General features: G+C 49.1%; 1 protein-coding gene across 2 annotated transcripts in view; it reads left to right on the top strand.

Annotated features, from left to right (window-relative positions):
* Pacrg (parkin coregulated) overlaps nucleotides 1-19,771 on the top strand; it is a 460,392-nt gene that overhangs the window by 405,057 nt on the left and 35,564 nt on the right. The window contains exon 10 of one of the 2 annotated variants that reach the window (XM_038339700.1): nucleotides 12,724-12,759. The exons of the other annotated variant lie outside the window; for it this stretch is intronic. Coding sequence (XP_038195628.1) covers nucleotides 12,724-12,759 — 36 coding nt within the window. The remainder of the gene's footprint in view (nucleotides 1-12,723; nucleotides 12,760-19,771) is intronic. 2 annotated transcript variants of the gene reach the window in all.

The raw sequence follows: 19,771 nt of genomic DNA, 5'->3' as shown, positions 1-19,771 counted from the left end.
GAACTGGCATTAGGAATGGAACTCACAAGTTAAAGAAGCTGCAGAGTGAGGAGAGAATTCTTAAACACACACACACACACACACACACACACACACACGCACACAGTACAATTTGTTTCTCTCCGGGCACAAGCCCTCTGCTCCCATCCCTAAGGCATCCTTTCTACTGTCTTTCTGAAGGCATCTATAGAATCTCTACTAGTGAATGCAGCTTTTGTTGTTGAACTTTAGGGTCTGCAACGCCGGGGTGGGGTCAGGGGGGTCAAAGATGCTGAAGCTGCCTCACCGTCACTGTGAAGTGCTGGCCCTTCAGTGCCCCGCGGGGTAAACTCTGTTGCATTCCGAATGCCCCTCCTCCTTACTTTGCCTCCAATGTGCAGTCTACTCAAGTGAAGGCTACTGTTTCCTTAGGTGTGAAAGCTACCAAACCCAAAACTCCCTCTTCACCAGAGAGATCTCATGGGTGGTGCCTGGGGTAGAGAGATGACCAATCAGAAGCCAATCTCAGGTCCTGGCCCTAAGTGTGAGTGTCTGGCGAGCAACGAGAGCAAGTTCTTGCCCTTGGTGATGCAGAACTATGAGAGGCAGGATCCCTCCAGAGCCAGCAAGTGCCTGTGTCTCAAACGTGGTCATGTTCTACAGAGATTTCTCCTTATTCTTATTGAATTTTTGTTTGAAAATGAAGAGAGAAAAGTATTGGATTTCTCTTAATGTTTTTAAATCCCTCCAAAAGCAACTTGAGTCTACTTGATATATTTATCTGTCAATCTTGCTTTAATTCTTAACATAAATTACGGAGAAAATTGATGTTCGGTGTTTTGGGCATGTTTTTTAGAGAAAGATGAGATTTTATGCGCCATGTGTACTTCATTAACTCATAGAAAAAGGTGAAAGTGCAGTGTACCTTGGGAGTTAATACCTTTATGACAGAGTGTCCGTGGATTAAAATCAGCAGAATAACCAGCTGTTCACTTAGGTTATTTTTAACCAAGTTCTCACTTTTTTCTCAAGCCTTTATATATTTACACATTAAATATACTAGAAGGAACAACAGGTTGGACTTCAATGCAAATTCTTAAGATTTATGATCATTCCAACTTTGCACCGGAGAAGTGGGTGTTTAGAGGACTGCTCAGCCATAATCATTGTCTTGTCTTTAGTGGGAATGGCGTGGCCAGTACGACAGCTGACCTGCTCACTTGGCTCCACATACTCTCAGCTCAGGAACTCTTCAGACAGGTAGAGTCAGGGCCGTCCAAGTGACCAGGGCTGAGAAAGGGCACAGATGCAGCTGCCTTGGAATTAGACCTGTTGGATGGTTGGAACAAAGAGGAACACACTTTACATTGTTGGATCAGAGACAGGTGAGGGACTGAGTCCCATTGGGGAGCCATAAAGCTTGGTAAACTGCTTCCTTGGAGGCTGGAGGAGAAACATGGTTAAACTAGAGACCACAGGCAGGCTCAAAAGATGGAGGCATGTGGTCAGAGGTACAGAGGCATCTAAGTCTCAAGAAACTAACTCATCTAACTCCTCCAGGATCCATGCCGTTTCCTGAGGATAAATACGGTGGAAAACATGAAGGGATGGGTGAGGGTGTGTTCTCTGCACAGCCGATAGTCTCACTGCCCTGTGCATCTAGCCTTGAGACGGACTGCTTGCTTGCCTTGGCTCCTCCCTCCCCCTTTCTCCCTCTCCCTCACCGTTCTTCCCTCCCCCTTTCTCCCTCTCCCTCACCGTTCCTCCCTCCCCTTTTCTCCTTCTCCCTCCCCCTTCCTCCCTCCCCCTTCCTCCCTCTCCCTCCCCCTCCCTCCCTCTTCCTCCCCCTTCCTCCCTCCCCCTTCTCCCTCTCCTTCTCCCTTCCTCCCTCCCCCTCCCTCCCTCCCCCTTCTCCCTCTCCCTCTCCCTTCCTCCCTCCCCCTTTCTCCCTCTCCCTCGCCCTTCCTCCCTCCCCCTTTCTCCCTCTCCCTCCCCCTTCCTCCCTCCCCTTTTCTCCCTCCCCCTTCCTCCCTCCCCTTTTCTCCCTCTCCCATTCTCTTCCTCCCTCTCCCTCCCTTTCTTTCCCCTCTCTTCCTTCCCTCCCCATCTATCCCTTCTTTTATTTCTCCCTTCCTCCTTTCCTTTCCTTTCCTTACTAACCAAAACTGAGCTCATGAAACAAAGCAAATAGAAAATGCCTTTCCACTGAGCGTTATCCACCTTACTCATGAAGGTTTTCATCCGTGCAACAACAATAAAGCAACAAAAATAATTGAGATCAAAGGTCAGGAAACCGGTTGAGGTTCGATCACAGAGAGCGCTTTCCTCCTGCCCTGTGGGGCCCACTGGATGGGGTTGGATGGAAATCCTGCCCTTACAGCATATTTAGGTAAATGGTAACCATCTGTTGAGTTGGACCGAAAGCTAATGGCCAGCCGATGGCTCAGGCCTTGATTCCATCAGCTACTGCTGCCGCCGCGGCACAGAGGCACACTACACACCAGGCAGCACTGGGGCTGTGTTCGTCTCTGCAAATTCCTTGGTACGACTCAAATGCATTTTAGAAAGCGCCACTTGCCGACCGGCAGGCTGTAATCACTGTAGCACGCTCACCTGGATCTACAGGGCACAATTATCTTCCCTCCATCATATGAAATGCCTCTGCCAATAAAAGGCCAAAGAGTGAGAGGCAGCGTGTGGGCACCACACACAGAAGGATGATAAGATCACGTCAGATGTTCCTGTGGTTTGGCAAACATTCACAAACAGGGGAAATTGAAATTGCTCATCCAATATGTTTCAACCTCCGTGGACTCAGCTAATAAAGTAACCATGGAAAAATTAATATGTGTAAGCCGGAGAACCTTTATGGCTCTTACCAGGTTATTGCGTGGCGTCGCTTGTAACAAGGACTGTTCCCAGACTGCAAGGAGAAAAAAATTATTTTTCTTTTATTTAAAAAGATGTCTCAAAATATTATAGAGAAAATTGTTTCTTTGGTGTCCAAATGCGTGCACTCAGACCGAAACCAACACTAAATGGGTCTCCATCACGTATCGCACACTAAAGGCAAAACAGACCTTGCTTCGCCGATATCTCCATCTGCACGCAAATGTCTTCTTCTCTACCGCAGGAAACACTGCATTAGGATTAAGTGATCTGGGTTTGTATTTCTATTGCTGTGGTTTTCTAATAGGTCAAGATAAGTTTGAATAAACGTATTAACCCATGCAAGCAGACATCGTCCTACCCATGTCTGTCTCTTCTCTGTGGCTGAGACCCAGTAACCGTGGCCATGTATTGTATTCCTGGAGAGTGCCATGGACCAATTCCACTTGAGTTTTATACAAAACATCATCCGTAGCAGCGTAGGGCCGGCCTCTCCCTCAGCTCTCCGTACCTGGGTGCTGCTGTTACTGCCATGCAGAGCCAGTACGAGGCTAGACTACCATGGGGAGAGCCTCACCCGCACCTGGCTTGGATTTACTTGGGCCATGAAGAGGTGTCACATCTGAGACGTCCCTGCATTTCCATCTCAGTCCTTTGCAGACACCCAGGGACATTCCTGAGCCACTTCTGGCCTTCAGCGTTCCCCTAAGTGTATGCTGAGATCCTCAAGTCTCTTTCTGTGTTGGTCAGAAACTGGTCTTTATTTCCAGAGTACCGACATGGAGTTGAGTTGAGCCCCCATGTCCACGTGAATGCACAGCAGGGACAGCAGGGTCATGGACTACCACCTCTTCATCGCTGAGTCCATGGGCCCATCTGACGCTTACCTCCTTTCTTGTCTATCCCACATGTAACTAACATTGCTCAAAGGCCAAGAGAACTTGAGTCAAACTCTGGAATCCTAACTTGATTAGTGTTGTAGCCTTTTACTTTGGGTGATAAGCAGTTCTTAATTGATGTGTATGTGGAAGGTGTATATGGGGTGGCCAGAGACCAATATTGGTTTCTTCCTAAGTTGCCTCTACCTTATGTCTGGAAACAGGTTCTCTCAGTAGACTGGCTAGCCAGAGGATCCCAGGGACTCTCCTAGCTGTATGTTCCTAGTGCTGAAATTGCATGCCAGCTTTTACATGGGTGCTGGGGGCAGAACTCAGGTCCCCATACTTAGCAATTGCCTGAGATGGTGGTGATGATGGTGATGATGATGATGATGATGACTACAATTACTATTAACATTATTGCTTCAACATTTAATCTTGCCAAGCATGGTGACATACACCTCTAACCCCAATACTCACAAGGCAGAGGCAGGTGGATTTCTGTGAGTTCTAGGCCACCCATAGCTATATCATCAAACCCTATACAAGAAAAAAAATTAACCTAGGCACCTAAGTCCCAAGTCCTGGGAATCAGAAGTAAAGCCCTAGAAGTGCCTCACGTGGATAGCTCAGGACAGTGACCATCCGTGTCCTACAAAGCAGCAGGACGTGACAACCACACATTGCCGCAGAGCTTACGAGGGCTCAGCACTGTCACGCGCGGTCTTAAATTTGACCTCCTGGCCGCATCTGTGCGTTTACCCAGTGACTCACAAAGATGAGTTCAGTGCCACGTGTGGCTTCAAATAAATCCCAAGTGTCTGATCGGGAGCCTTCTCCACCCCATGTCACCGAACAAGGGAAGGCTGCACACTCGCTACCGTCCGATTCTGTCCTAGACTCTGTCTGAGTCTGTCCATCTCGATGGATCCTTCTCTGAGGAGAAATTCCTCTCCTGGGTTGCATCTTTAATTCTTCCCGCCGCATTTGCTTTGGGCAGGGTGAGTTTGTGATATTTTAACACAAGTTAAACAACAAAAGTGGGAGTGTAATCTAGGATCTACCATAAATGGCCAGCATCTTCTTTAGGGTTGGACCTAAAAGGCGACCTTTAGGTCACATTCTGGACGCTGGGGACACTGCATGCAGTGCCCAGGTACTGTACAGTAACTGACGACCTCTATCCTGGGAGCAAGCTGCCTTGTTTGCCCTTGTCGCTATTCCCCGAGTTTAAGCCCTGCTGTGTGCAGTCTGCGCTGTAGAGAAGACTCCCCACCTCATCTCTGCGGGGCCAGTGAGACAGAACACAAGCCCCAGGCATGAGAAGCCCAACCACAGCAGCAGCAGGTATCACAAAACGTGAACTCCTGCTTCATTTCCCAACGTGTCCGTCCTGCAAAGATACCAGCCCATCGGGGTGACACACTCAGCCTTCAGAACCTCAATGTGATCTTTAGGGAGAGTGAAGTGTGTTTTAGACAACACCGGTGTTAGAGTGTGAGATCTTAGTGTTGGCAAACAGTATGTCTCAGCTCATGAGAAATCGTACAGCCATAAAAGCTGCTGGGCTTTAATAGAGAGAAATAAATGGCTCCGCGGCTGTTCTGAGTGGCCGTCTAGCAAAAAACTAATTGTTCGCATGTTGGGGGAGGGGCGAGGGGGCTTCATCTTCTGCCATTGACGCTTTTAAGCATCCATTTCTGTTTCCTAAACTACATTTTCCAACAAACAGTATCGATTTCATACATTTCATCATTTATAATTGAACTAAATAAACCAGGACGTCATTTTGCCAGAGGATGTTAAAGAAAGATTATTCTGGTTTTATCTTTGAACGTCAACTCTGAAGGCACGTTTTAATGCAAATCAATTCCATAAACTATTTCTGTTAACCGTTGGGTTTGTAAACCATCGCCTTTTCAAAATGTCCATTTCTGTCAGAATTATTATTACTGCCTGAAGTGAACTATGACTTAGCAGGTTATCAGATTTGGGATGCTTTTGATGTAGCCATAAAGGACCCGCATTGAGCATGGCTTTGTTTCTCACCCAGCCATGCCATCACATACAAAGGTGGGTATTGATGATTCTGAGTTAAAGAAAGGCAGGATCACACTTCCTGGAGCCCCCACCCAGTCTTCTTTGTCTGTCTTCCTTCTTGCTATCTCATTCACTCTCTGCTTCCTAAGCCTTCATTCCAAACACAAACACACTCACATGCGCACGCGTGTGTGTGTGTGTGTGTGTGTGTGTACACACACACACACACACACACACACACACACACCACTAGCTCTCTGCTCTGCTGAACTCCCAGCCAGCAGATAGGCCGGGACCCTTGGGCCTTTTTAAGGAAAAAACATCCAAGGCAACTCTTGACCTAGCCCTGAGCATTGTCTTTTCCACCTCAATTCCTATATCCAAGGAAATGAGAGCATCTTCCTCTTCGCCTCCTACCCACAGCCACATCCTACAGAAACAAAGAGCCCGCCTCTTCACCCCATGAGTCTGTCCCCTCAGGACTCCGGAGGCCTGTCACCTAGGATGCAACAGTTGCCCTACAAAGTCCTCCACAGCAAAGGACAGGCTGTCTACATTTGTGAAGCAGATACAAAGGCCCTTACAACTGTTTCTTTGATAATGGCCAAAGATCCAAATTAAAATGCAAGACAATGATGGGGAGATCATTTGAGGTCAGTTAACAGCTCTGAGAGTATAGTCATCTGGCATCCTGTCTCCAGTCAGGAAACCGCCTAGAAGGAGACCAGCCTTCTGGTGCGGTGAGACCTGAGATGACGTCAGTGGACACACATCTTAAGGAATCGGTGCAAAGGGTCCCTTCTGGGCTGGAGAAGGGGTTGCTCTTTCTGCCTTCCATAAGCCATCCTAGAAAAACACAGCACAGTTTCTTTTGGAAGCCGTTCTACAGACCCCCTACTCCCTGTTTGAGCTCAACTCTGGCCTACTTTTCCCATAGAACCCTCCAGTTCTGCCTTTGTTTACTGTTTGTCTCTGGACTTAGTTCATGTACCTGTGACAAAAAAAAAGTAATATTGCTAAAAGCATTAAATGTCAAGAATTGCAATTTAGTTTAGCTCTTCTACCGTATGTACTCCTGTCCTCCATAACATAAGGTGTTAAATCAACCTCTCTCATCATAGCTGTTCCTGCATGAACACAGAGTGAAGCACAGGGCTTGGCTCAGAGCAGAGACAGAACTCAGACAGCGCCAGGCCTCATGAGCTCCAGGCAGGCCGAAGCTCCTGAGCAGCTGGCAGGCCCAGCTAAGTCTGCGAGCCTCGGGTCAAAGCTCAATCTTCCCATTAGCTCCTCCAGCCTGTGACTTCCGTGCAGCCCATCCCAGAAACCTTGCCACTGTCCCATCTCATCTGTGAACCAAGGAAATGTATCTCCATCTCTCCAGCCCCACTCAGGTCAAGAAAAACTCTTGCTGCTTTTGTCTGCTATGAAATTGCTCTGTTCTGCTTTGTCTTGTGTGGTAAGCAAGCTCCTCTGAAAAAGCGGTTTCCTGTCAGGTGGAAACTCGGAGTCCTGGTACAGTTTGTCATCTCTCCCCTGGGGACCCCACAGACTTTTCAGTAAAGTCTGCCCCATGCCCCAAACCCTCTCTGAGAGGCAGCCGCATCCACACTGCACAGAATGGCAGCTGGTGCCGCATTTCTCTCTGCTCTGCAGAGGGTGGGGAACAACAACAAGGGAGGGATACTGGCGCCAGGCACAGAGCTCGCCGAGTGTCTCATGGGTAGTGGAGAGGCCTCCGCCATCATGTGCCCTACAAGAAAACATTGCCCTTTGTGTTCCATTCAGCTGTGGTTGAGAATCAAAGAAGGCTTTGGTACCCGCTATTGTGCACAGAGACCGTGCTCACAGTTGGGCGGCCGTGGTCTGCTCAAGCACTGCGTTGCATTTATTCAGTATCTTTACAACATTGAATGAGGGTGTGTTTACTCTGGAGGTATTTGGGGGGCAGTGTTAGGGTTTGGTTTTGTTTTGCATGTACTTTGTCGAAAGAAATCTTATTGCCAATCCTTTATTATTTGAATATTTTCGCAGTACGATCTATTATAGTAGAAACTCACTCTTCTAAGAGGCGGCCTTTCTCTCCCCCCTGCACTCCTGTCCAGAAGCAGCCTCTCCCCTGCACACCCATCCAGAAGCAGCCTCTCCCCTGCACTCCTGTCCAGAGCGGCCTCTCCCCTGCACTCCTGTCCAGAGCGGCCTCTCCCCTGCACTCCCATCCAGAGCGGCCTCTCCCCTGCACTCCCATCCAGAGCGGCCTCTCCCCTGCACACCCGTCCAGAGCGGCCTCTCCCCTGCACACCCATCCAGAAGCAGCCTCTCCCCTGCACTCCCATCCAGAGCGGCCTCTCCCCTGCACTCCCATCCAGAGCGGCCTCTCCCCTGCACACCCGTCCAGAGCGGCCTCTCCCCTGCACTCCCGTCCAGAGCGGCCTTTCCCCTGCACACCCATCCAGAAGCAGCCTCTCCCCTGCACTCCCATCCAGAGCGGCCTCTCCCCTGCACTCCCGTCCAGAGCGGCCTCTCCCCTGCACACCCGTCCAGAGCGGCCTCTCCCCTGCACACCCGTCCAGAGCGGCCTCTCCCCTGCACACCCGTCCAGAGCGGCCTCTCCCCTGCACTCCTGTCCAGAGCGGCCTCTCCCCTGCACACCCATCCAGAAGCAGCCTCTCCCCTGCACTCCTGTCCAGAGCGGCCTCTCCCCTGCACTCCCGTCCAGAGCGGCCTCTCCCCTGCACACCCGTCCAGAGCGGCCTCTCCCCTGCACTCCTGTCCAGAGCGGCCTCTCCCCTGCACACCCATCCAGAGCGGCCTCTCCCCTGCACACCCATCCAGAAGCAGCCTCTCCCCTGCACTCCTGTCCAGAGCGGCCTCTCCCCTGCACTCGGTCCTCTGCTTCTCTGGATGTGGCAATGAGTCAGCAGTCACTTCATCCCACTAAAGCCGTGCATCCCTTGTTTCCAAGAGAAAACTAAATCTAATCAAAAGCTCCCTGACATCTGACAACTTCCAGGTTTCTGAATAGTCTTGACTGAGCAAAGGCACAGGCTCCCTTCCAGGGAAAGGGCTCAGCAGTCTGCCAGTGCAAGGCAACACTGGGGCCCAGCTTGTTTGTGATCCACATTTTCGGCATAGGTGATCCTTTAGCGGCAATAGAAAAACAAAACCATAATATACTGGTAATGATGTGTGGATATAAACTAATTACCAGCTGAAACGTTAGGGGGTCATCTCCAGCCTGCTCACCACCTCTCCAGGAAGGTGGAGGCAGCAGTGGTGTGTCTGCTTCATAGAATTCCACATCACGATGAAGATCCAGGCGTGCAGAGCCCTTGCCAAGGACTCTGCAGCTCCAGCTCTGCCTTGAGGAGCTTTGTGCCTGCCCAGGCAGCACCTGTGACTTCACCATATCTCTGCCTCGGCATCTTAACAGACCCTAAGCCGGTTGCTTACATCAGTCTAAGGTCTTCTTCAACCTGTGACTCTAGTGTCGTAGGCGGTGCCAGTTACGCTCTACAGCTTTCTGCTGCTCGCCACAGCTCAGGAGATCTTCATCCCAGTGCACAAGGGACAGGGGTGCCTAAGTCCAGTAATTGGCCCATCCTAACCCTCATCTATAGAGCAATGCAGCAGGTTAAAGTTCCAAAGAGCAGTAAGCATCTCCTTCCATCCCTGCAGTATAAGATAGTCTTGTGTCCATGGGCATTGCAGTCGGTGGCTGGCTTCACGTCCAGTGGAGGTCCCATAAAATTGTTCTGCCCAGTGGGATCTCAGCCATCGTAGGTTGAGTGAGTACCACTCAGACACCCCATATAATTAAGCCACTTCACAGTGCATTTCCCAGAGTGTAGCAATCCTTGAACTGTGTGTGACCGTCCTATAAACACTGAGTAATCAGGACATCTGAGGCGCCCTAACAGTTAGTTACTACCAGTCGCGGTGAGAGTCCAGGCAGAACTGTTATACTTCAGTAGCTGCGCGGCGTCGGGTCAATCACCTAGCCTTCATCGCTTCTTAAAACTCAGAAACAACCACAGTCATGATCTCAAGTCTGTTGTGAGGTAGATATTGTGCACATGACTGGTGTCGCTGGCTAAAATGTGCCGTGGCAGGAAAGCCGCTCCAAAGACCATCACAATTCATTCACTGTCATTCCTTCCCTCTCCAGTCAAAAGTGCCCACTCCACCTGTCACCTCCCAGGGACCCCATGAGGCAGGCTCCCCTCCACTCTTCCTCTGGCACAGCTGCAGCATGGAGTCAGTGCCTGCCAGCACAAGACAGGCCTTGCTTCTGGGAGACCAGCAAACTTCCCTTCGCCCACCAGCGGAACTCCATGAAGCAAGTTCTGTCCAGCGACCATGCCCTGGCTCCTCTCCAGGACATCAGATGGTAAACGCTGACAGGAATCACTGAGGGGTGGGTAGTTCAGAGCGTAAAAACTCCCTGGATGAGGACCAGAGTGGGAACATTGAGAGAGGAGCAATACTTGAGGTGAGCCTGAAGGCTGGAGGGACCCAGCCTTGTGAGCCCAGAGACAGACAAGTTCCAAGCAGGGGACAGCTACAAGGCCCAGCACAGACAGCTTGCACATTTGGGGAACAAATAAGAGACCCTTTATACAGATAGAAACTGGAGCATGGGGGTGGGACAGAGAATGAGGCAGGCGTGGTTTAGCCAGGGTTCTCCCATGGCTGAACAGACCTGACGGGAAAACAGGTGAGCCGGCTGCTGCCCTGTCCCTAGACCTCTGGACGTCTCCACCCAGCTGTCTGCTTCCCTGTGCTATGTACACGCCCACTCCATTTCTTCCCCACCCCCACCATAGTAACCTGCTTTTCCTCTCGATACTTTCTATAATTTTATTCATCCTACATATAAGTGGGATCTTAGAAGTGGGATCCCAGGCCAGGTGGTAGTGGTGCACACCCTCAGTCCTGTTGGGGCAGCTGGCCCAATCCCTGCGTTCAGGGGCGTGGCTGCTCCAGCGGGGTACCATTCCCCTTAAATAGGATTGGGGAGCCAGAAGGTGGCCCGTTCGTTTGCGCTGCCCCGCGCGCGCTCACCTTCGGCTTCGCTGGACCCTTGGTTCTGTAAGTTCCCTTGTCTCCCCTTGTATTAAAATTGAGTAATTATAAAAGGACTATTTTTGGTTATTTCCAATCTTCACCGCTTCATCTGGCGCCCAACGTGGGGCTCGAACCCACGACCCTGAGATTAAGAGTCTCATGCTCTACTGACTGAGCTAGCAAAAAAAAAAAAAAAAACTATATGAGTGTTGATTCTTGTATATTGATATATTGAACATTGTATGAGAGTATGATACTACCTCTGTTTGAAACAATTGTTATATTGACATTGTTTACCATATTGCACTGTACATTTCTACCTCAGATATTATTTATGTAAGGACCCTGTTTACATTTGGAAATCATTGTCTTCATTTTTTGCACAGTTGTTTATTCTATTAGTCATACAGTTATATAAGTGTTGAGAATTATATGTTGGTCATATTTATATTTAGGACAATCAGATTTTTTAGACACATAGAGGTTGTATTTAGTATAGATAGCATAATCCTCAACCTCTTTGAAGAACTGTAGAACATGGCCTTTAATCTAACCTACAGTTTTGTATTTATGAGACACAATCACTCCTGGCAACAATGCTCTACTCCCGAGAGAACGTTGAGCACCAAAGACACTCCACTGGGAGTTTGTCTTCTACTTGGCAGAACTGGCCTTGGGGCAAAGAAAAGCCCATACCTCCATTACTGACTAAAGTACGAAATATCCATAAGTGGATAAAACAGAATTGTCTTATCTTGCCAAGACAGGATAGGATTGTTCTACTAAAGGTTCCTTGCCATTGTATAATGGTATGTCAGGTTTTTTCAGGCCTCAGCCAAAGTTGGTTGCCTCAACATTGCTATCAAGACTTCGTGTGGTTGCCCAGGTAGTCAATTGTCTCTGTCTTCTGTTGCACATTTTGGAAGTTTCTCGTTTGTGCTTCCTGGTTACTTTGATAATTTTACTCTCCTTCTCAGATCTTTGATGGGGTTGAAGATTAGATAATGGTAGCTACCTTCTAGATTATTTAGACTTCCCAAAGTAGAGTGATTAGAAAAATTCTTCGTTATATACTTCTCGCCTGATATTGTTTACTTTTTGTAATTTTATATGATCTGTTCCCATTGTATATAGTTGTATTTGGTTTCTGAATCTGTCTTATTTAGACAAAAAAGGGGAGATGTTGGGGCAGCTGGCCCAATCCCTGCGTTCAGGGGCGTGGCTGCTCCAGCGGGGTACCATTCCCCTTAAATAGGATTGGGGAGCCAGAAGGTGGCCCGTTCGTTTGCGCTGCCCCGCGCGCGCTCACCTTCGGCTTCGCTGGACCCTTGGTTCTGTAAGTTCCCTTGTCTCCCCTTGTATTAAAATTGAGTAATTATAAAAGGACTATTTTTGGTTATTTCCAATCTTCGCCGCTTCACAGTCCCAGCACTTGGGAGGCAGAGACAGGCAGATCTCTGTGAGTTTGAGGCCAACCTAGTCTACAAGAGCTAGTTCCAGAACAGCCAGGGCTGTTACACAGAGAAACCCTGTCTCAAAAAAAAAAAAGGTAGGTGCAATATTTACTTTATGACTGGCTCACCTCAACATATATCCTCCAGGCCAATGTAAAGATAGTGTTACTTTTTAAGGCTGAATAATATTCATTATGTATATATTTATATGTATATAAATAAAACTGATAAATATAAGTGTTTCAACTCATGCCTAAAGGGACATGGCATTCACACATTCGTGCCATTGTGGCTATTGCCGGATGAACATGAGGCCTTAGACTTTTTCTGGAGGTCCTGATTTCATTTGACGAATGGGGATTCAGCAGCGCTGAGCAGCTCTGTTAGGAACTCTCCTACCCCAGAGCTCTGTAGAGCACCGACCTACGCCTACCAACCCTCAAAGCTTCTTGGCCCATGTGCTGTGACAGGGGCCCACGGCAGACTCGTCTTCATCTTTCTCTCACGAGTTCGGCCTTTCAGTTAGAGACTGGTGGTCCTGGAGCTGTGTGGCAGCTTGGCACCAAAAGTTCCAGAACATACACTTGTAAGGATCTCTAAGAAAACAGCCTAGTCAGTGTTCTATTTACCAGTGGCACAGGAAGGAAACGGGTGGGATCACCAAATGTGTGATGATGGTGCAGCCAGAACCCCTCCCCAGCTCCCCCACACAACCCAGTACCATCTCTTACCGTGCCAGGGTGCTGGCTTTGGGACTCCCTAAGGACTCCCTAGCTTTCCGATTGCCCCCCCGATACCTCTGCTGCTGATGTTTGCCAAGGCTCTGGTCCATGCACTGGTGCTTTGGGCCGCTGGAGAGAGTCCAGTTCCTAGCAGGACAAAAGATGATGTGTAATACCCAGTGGCCTGGGGTGAGGAGGTCAGGAGAGGTTAGCTCCTGTGCATGTACATGTGTGCATGCATACATGCGTGCAAGCGTGTGTGTCTTTGGAGAATGGATTAATACATGTATTCAAGGGTGACGTGTATGTGAGTGTGTGTACATGTTTCTTCTCCATCACTGGTACAGCCCATTTTGATTTCAGAAACATCAAGGAAAATATAACATGCTAAAAGGAGCCAGAAGGGGAAAGTTTATGGCAGTTCTAAGAAACATCCTGTTGGTCGGGATCTAAAACCATTTTGTAGTTTCTGAACAAATGGAAATTTTTTTTAAATTTCGGGACAAATGTTTAAATCTCTGTGTAAACACTGGAGATTTTAGAGGTGGGAGGAACGTCAGATTGTCTCTCCAAAGCCACCTCATTTACAGGACAGGAAACAGAGACCCAGGAAGTGGCCTCGCTCTGTAGAACAGTAGCGAACATCTCCCAGTTAAAGCCGTGTGCACCCTGGCCCGGCCTGACCATACTCTCCATTTAGAAGCGTGATGCGTGTTCACAGGGCCAGAGTAACAGGAGAGGGTAACAACACAAAACCACCTCCCCTTGCCAGGTGCCTCCCGGAGCCAGAAATTCCAACCTTAGGTCATCTCTCTCCTCCAATGGAAAAACCGACAGCCCAGCCAGAGCTAAGGAGACAGGGGGCAGAGGAAGAGACTACGTCCCTTAAGGCACAGCCACTAAGGCAGGGGTTTCACATGCCACCCTGCCCCCCCAAACTGATCCATTGTTGTTTCCCCACACTCAGTCTTGAAGGACAAAGCAGTTGTGTAGGGATCCCCGATGTCAGCACATAGTCTGGGTTCGTCAGCTCAGGGTGGGGGAGCATGTGGGCTCAAAGAATGCAAAGTGCCCTCTGCTCAAGGTCACTGTAAAGGCTGTGCAGACAGCATGAACAGGCGGCACCTCTGCTCAGCCTGGATCCACTGCAAGCCAGGGGATGTCGTTGACAGGAGCAGCCCCACCTGCCTTCTGGGCGCCTGTGAAGCCAGAGCAATCAGAGCAGAGATGAGCCCCAGCCTCCCACGTTGCCTGGGGCCCTGGTTTTCTTAATATGTTCTTTTCCAGTCAGCTACATAATTACACAAACCACAGGCTTCCTCAGGCAGGATCCCATTCCAATCAGGGTGAAACCTGGGCTTCACCCCGGGTTGCAATGCAAACTAAAGAGCTTCTCACACCGAGAAGTTAGTTGCATCACTTAGATGTAAATCCGGCATCCTCCAAGGACCCAGGACCCTATTTCCGTGCCCCTGGCAACACCTATAGGCTCAGGCTTTTCCTGGCCACAGCCTTAGTGCCATGCAGATGCCACTGCTTCCAGGGTATAAGGAGGGGGGTGGGGTGAGCACGGAAAAAGGAAGGGCCGCCAGTTTACAGGGTAGAGCCAGTTCTAGGAGATCTGCCCAGCCCAGTGTAGGCCAAAGGGTGTGGAGAAGGCTGCCAGGCAGGCAGGTGACTCTCCAGGTTCAGAGGTGGCTGCTGAGCAGTGGCCACTGAATATCTTGAGGTCACCAACTTGGTCCCCTGGGCCAAGAGTAAACCCAGGCATTGAAGAGGGAGCTGGGCTTGCCTGATAGTATGTGCATCCAGTCAGGAGGTCAGTGGGAGAAGGTGAGACCCCAAGACTTGGGGTAGGGCCCGCAGCCAGGCACTCTGACCCCATGAAGGTTTTGGTTTCTGAGCGGCAGAACTGATCACTGTTAGCTGTGAAACTTGCCATCCTGCTTCTGGGCTTCAGGACCCGTCCTCTCTGATAGAGCACAGTATTGCACTCTAGGTTTTGAAGGTCCTTAAACATTAAACCAGTCTTCATTTAGCCGACAGTAGGGCTATGTATCTAAAATAAGTTTTACTCTAATATGCTGTATCTCAAAATCATGTATCAGCTAATCCTCCCCCACTGATTCTGAACGCCTGCTTTATCATCTGCTGGATCAAACAAACACTGAGCTCTGCCCTTCTAACGATGCTGTTCTGGGGTGCGGGGTGCAGCAGAAAGCACAGCCAGTTCCTGTCTGCATCTAAGAGGAGACACCGTAAATACCCGGGTGAATTAGATGGCCTACAGGTGGTGAAAAATTCCATGAATCAAAAGTAAAGCTCTGAGAATCCAGGGTGGCTGAGGTACAATGTAAATCAAAGCACTCAGGGAAGATCTGGATATGAAGGGGGCACTAAAGTTGCAAAGGATGATGGGTGCACGCAAGAGGCCTTGAGGAAACACCACGTCTGTGTCCAGAGGCTGTGGGAAGAAAAGAGAAGGGAAGGACGGCCAGCACTCAGGTAGAAACTGACCCACATGAGCAATGGTGGTCGCTGCAGCTCAGACGACTCGAGTATCAGAGATGCAGCTCACACTTCCATGGAGAAGAGGTACCCAACATGAAGGTATTGCCACATGGGTATGGATCCCCAGTTTCTGATGGGTGCAAGGCACACTGGGCGCCCTGAGCTGACAGACACGGGGCTCTTGTCTCTGCCTCCACCTTCACGAGACCCTCTCCCATGTTTAGACACCTTTACAACTGTTTAGACAACTTTACTCTTGCTGTGTTGCCTAGTTTGACATGTGTTCTCTTTGCATACTGGCTACTCTTTCCTCCTACCTCCCCTCCACAAATCTCTCTCCTCTCTCCTCCTACCAGCTCTCCACAAATCTCTCTCCTCTCTCCTCCTACCTCCTTTCCACAAATCTCTCTCTTCTCTCCTCCTACCTCCCCTCCACAAATCTCTCTCTCCCACTCATGCCCATTCGTTTTGTTTTGTGAACCACTATGGTCAGCCACGGCCTCCTGTTTGAAGCTATCCATTGGAACCTGGAGCTCTCTGCAGCAGGTCACAACTAAAGGCAGGAATTCACCCAACCTTCCTTTCCTAAAATTTATCAGTAGTCAATAGTTCAAAGGCAAAGGGCACAGCCCTATGAGCCCCACCCCTTTCTTAACTGTTTGTAAATTGCCTTGAAGGGTCAGTCAGGCTGTGATTTACTGATTACAAGGCTTGTCTGGGTCTAAAGAATGGCTTTCCCCAGTCCTGTCCCCTGGTCTTAGATATGTCCCACCCACTCTTCCTCGGGGGCCCCCAAGGCTTAGAAAGGTTGGGCTCTTGTGGCTGGGCCCACAGCCATTGCTTAATTTATGCATTGTGTACAGCCACGAGTCTCCACAGATACCGGGATGAGCGGCTTCTCTGTTGAAGGCTAGGATGAGCTTTTGTCAACAGGTAGAAACACAGGTGATCAGAAGCATTTGCTGCTGCGTCCGTTTGGTTAACCGTTGGAAATACATCCCCGCGTGGGCCCACTCCCTCACCATGCCTGAGCTGTTGTCCCGGCTCACAGTTCCAGGCTTTGATCCCCCTGCCCCTGTGGAGAGGTCTTGAATCCTTTCAGAGGGTAGCTGGTTATCTCTCTACAGTCAACCTGCTGTTGCAGAGAAGGGCACAGCTTGTTCCGACTGGTTTCCTTACACTCTTTTCCTAGTTAGTTCTCCTCCCCATCCCACACCCTCATCTCCACAACCCCCACCTCTGTCCTTCTACGTTTTAAAATCTATGTGGTACTGTCTATCCCCTCTCCCTCCTGACCATCCCACCGCCCTATACCAACCCCTGCTCATTCCGCTCCTTGTTCCCTGGCTTTTTCACAGTATTCATATTGGACACGCTATACAGAGCTGACACTAGGGTCCTCATGAGAAAGAACATGCAGTGCCCATTACAGAGCTTAGAATCATCTTTTCCAGTTCCGTCCGTTTCCCTGCGAATCTTACAGTTTCGTGTTTCCTTCCAGCTGAGTCACAGTCGTTGTGAATATGTACCACATCTTCACTACCCACTCGCCAGTGGCAAACAGCTGTGGGCACGGATGGGCAGGCATTCCTGTGGTGGGACAGCCTTCGGGGAAAAAGACCAGGGATGCTAGGTCTAGCTGTATGGTAGCTTTATTTTTAATCTTTTGAGACCTCTGCAGGGCCATTTTCAAAGTGTATGTACTAGTTCACAACCAACACATCCATCACACCAGCGTTTATTGTTACTGGTGTCCTCGGTGATGGGCATTCTGCCTGGAGAAAGAGGGAATCTTACATTGATTTTAGTTGGCACTTCCTAATGGCTGCTGATGTTGAAAACGTCTTTAAAGTGTTTCCTAGCCATTTGGATTTCTTCTTTTGAGAACTTTCTACTTAGGTATGTAACGCATTTTTAAAATCTGGGTTTGTTCTCTTGGTGTTTAGGATTTTGAGCTCTTTGTATATCCTAAACTCTGATCCTCTGTCAAATGGAGAGCCAGCAAAGATCTGCTCCCATTCTGTGGGTGCCTCCTCTCTTGATTGACAGCTCCCTTTCCTTTGCTATTTGATCATCTCGTGAGATCGTTTGTTGATTGCTTTCCTAATCTCCTATACTGGCTTGTACCTATGTACCTCAATGTCCACTTTTTCCTTTAGTATTTTTTGAATGTGAGGATACCTCTTTATTGGGAGGAAGGTGGCATAGAGAGTTACAGGTAACTTGTTTGGAACTCACTTTGTAGTTAGGATGATCTTGAACTCCTGATTCTCCTGCCTGCACCTCCATGTTGCTGGGATTGCAGTCTTGTTCCCCACACCCAGCTCTCTGAGAATGCTTTCCAAAGTAGGTCACATCCACAGGACTCTGGCAGGACTTGGGATGAGGAGCCGCATCAGGAACTTGCACACAGGAGTACGTTGGTCCATCCATCCTCGGGAGGTAGGGGAAAAGCAGAGACCACTTAGGAAATCATCCCAAGGGCTGAGGTTTGCTAAATAAGTCTGCAGCGGCAGCAGTAGCAGAGAAGAGTGGCACTTACAAAAGACACAGCAGAACTAGATCTCACCCTAGTCAGAAAACAAGCCGGGGCTGGTGAGGTGCCAGAAAAGCAGCCCTCACCCTGCTGGTAGGAATGTGTGCTTCAAGGCCACCATGGAAACCAGTAGGGAAGTTCTGCCAGAAGCTGAAAATGCAGGAGCCATGTAACTGTCCCACTAACATGTCAGAGATGTCAACATGTCACCTGCAGTGCCCTGTCCCACAACTGAGTTATAGAATCATGGCCCAGGTGAAATCCTACATGTGCATGCACACAACACACACACAGCACATGCATACATATATACACAATACACATACATACACACAAGCACGCACACATAATACAAGCACAACACATGCATGCACACAATACACACAACACATACATATACACATAATGCATACATACATACACCCACAGCACATACATGCAGATACACACACACACACACACACACACACCATTTGGCCATAAAGAAGAACGAAAGAAAATGGACAGAATTGGAGGTCATCATGTAGAGGGAAATAAGTTAGACTCAGAAAAACAGTGTGCATTCTACTCACATAGAATCTAGAGCATGCAGTTGTTTTAAAGATGAAAATAGAAGGGGTTCTGTTTGGGAAGAGAAAGGGGGTCCATGACAGAGACCAGTGAACAGACTTGGGGAGATACTGTTAAAGGAGAGTCCATTCATATAAGAAGAGCTCTACATGGGACCCATTATCTATTGCAACTTACACAAAGCAGTCAAAAACTACAATCAGTGGTCACAGAAGACATCGTATCTGGGCCTTTCACTGTTCTCTGAGGACCGCCGTCCTGTCTGAGCTCCTCTGTGTTCCCATGAGCCTGGTAGACTAAGTCCCTTCTCCCTTCCCTTGGTTAAATTATGGAAATCTGTTAAACCAGACCATCTGTGTCCCGACTCAGGAATATTACCAGTAAATGTATAAACCGTGGGGGAGATGAACGTCCAGTATCATTTCTTCCATGTCTCTTCGCATTAATCAGAATTTTCAGAACATTGTTAAGCAACCATCTACCCAGTAAGCACATCATGGTTTCTCGGTTTCCTAGTTTCTACTTTTATTGTGATAAGGAAAACAGACCACGCCTAGCATCTCCGTATCTTTTAAGAACCTTGTGCTCATCTTCTACGTGAGGAATGTGGCATTTACACACAGACACCTACTCAACTGAGACTAGAGCAATGACCCCAGCGCAGGAGGTCTGATCCCAGCTCTGTGTGCTTTCCCAGGCCAGGCAGACAGATAACTTGGACACACCCATCTGGAATGCACAGGACCTCCTGCCCTGAGACCTCAGCAGGGCTTCTGGGAGCTCTCCCAGAAGTTCTGTGCTCCCGAGGCCTTCGCCCAACTGTCCCCACCCACTATGATTAGGCTGTTCCTTTCTTGTAAAGACCAACTGATGCTCCAACCCCAGGTCACCTGCTGACTCCTCAGCCACTGACCTTGGGCCTGGCCTACGTGTCTCCACCACTGGTTCCCAACCTCCAGGTTTCCTCAGGTCCTCTCACCTGACCCAGCCTGGGCCAAGAAAGAGACTAGCTTCTAGAGTGTTCTATGCTGCTTCTCATCTTTTAATCTCTTACATTTGTCCCTTCCTCATCTGAGTGACTACCACAGCTGTCCTCAGAGGGGGGGATTGCGGGGGGGGGGGGGG

Source organism: Arvicola amphibius, chromosome 8 (genome assembly GCF_903992535.2).
Source record: "Arvicola amphibius chromosome 8, mArvAmp1.2, whole genome shotgun sequence".
Classification (NCBI taxonomy): Eukaryota; Metazoa; Chordata; class Mammalia; order Rodentia; family Cricetidae; genus Arvicola; species Arvicola amphibius.
This window is presented reverse-complemented; position numbering and strand designations above follow the sequence as displayed.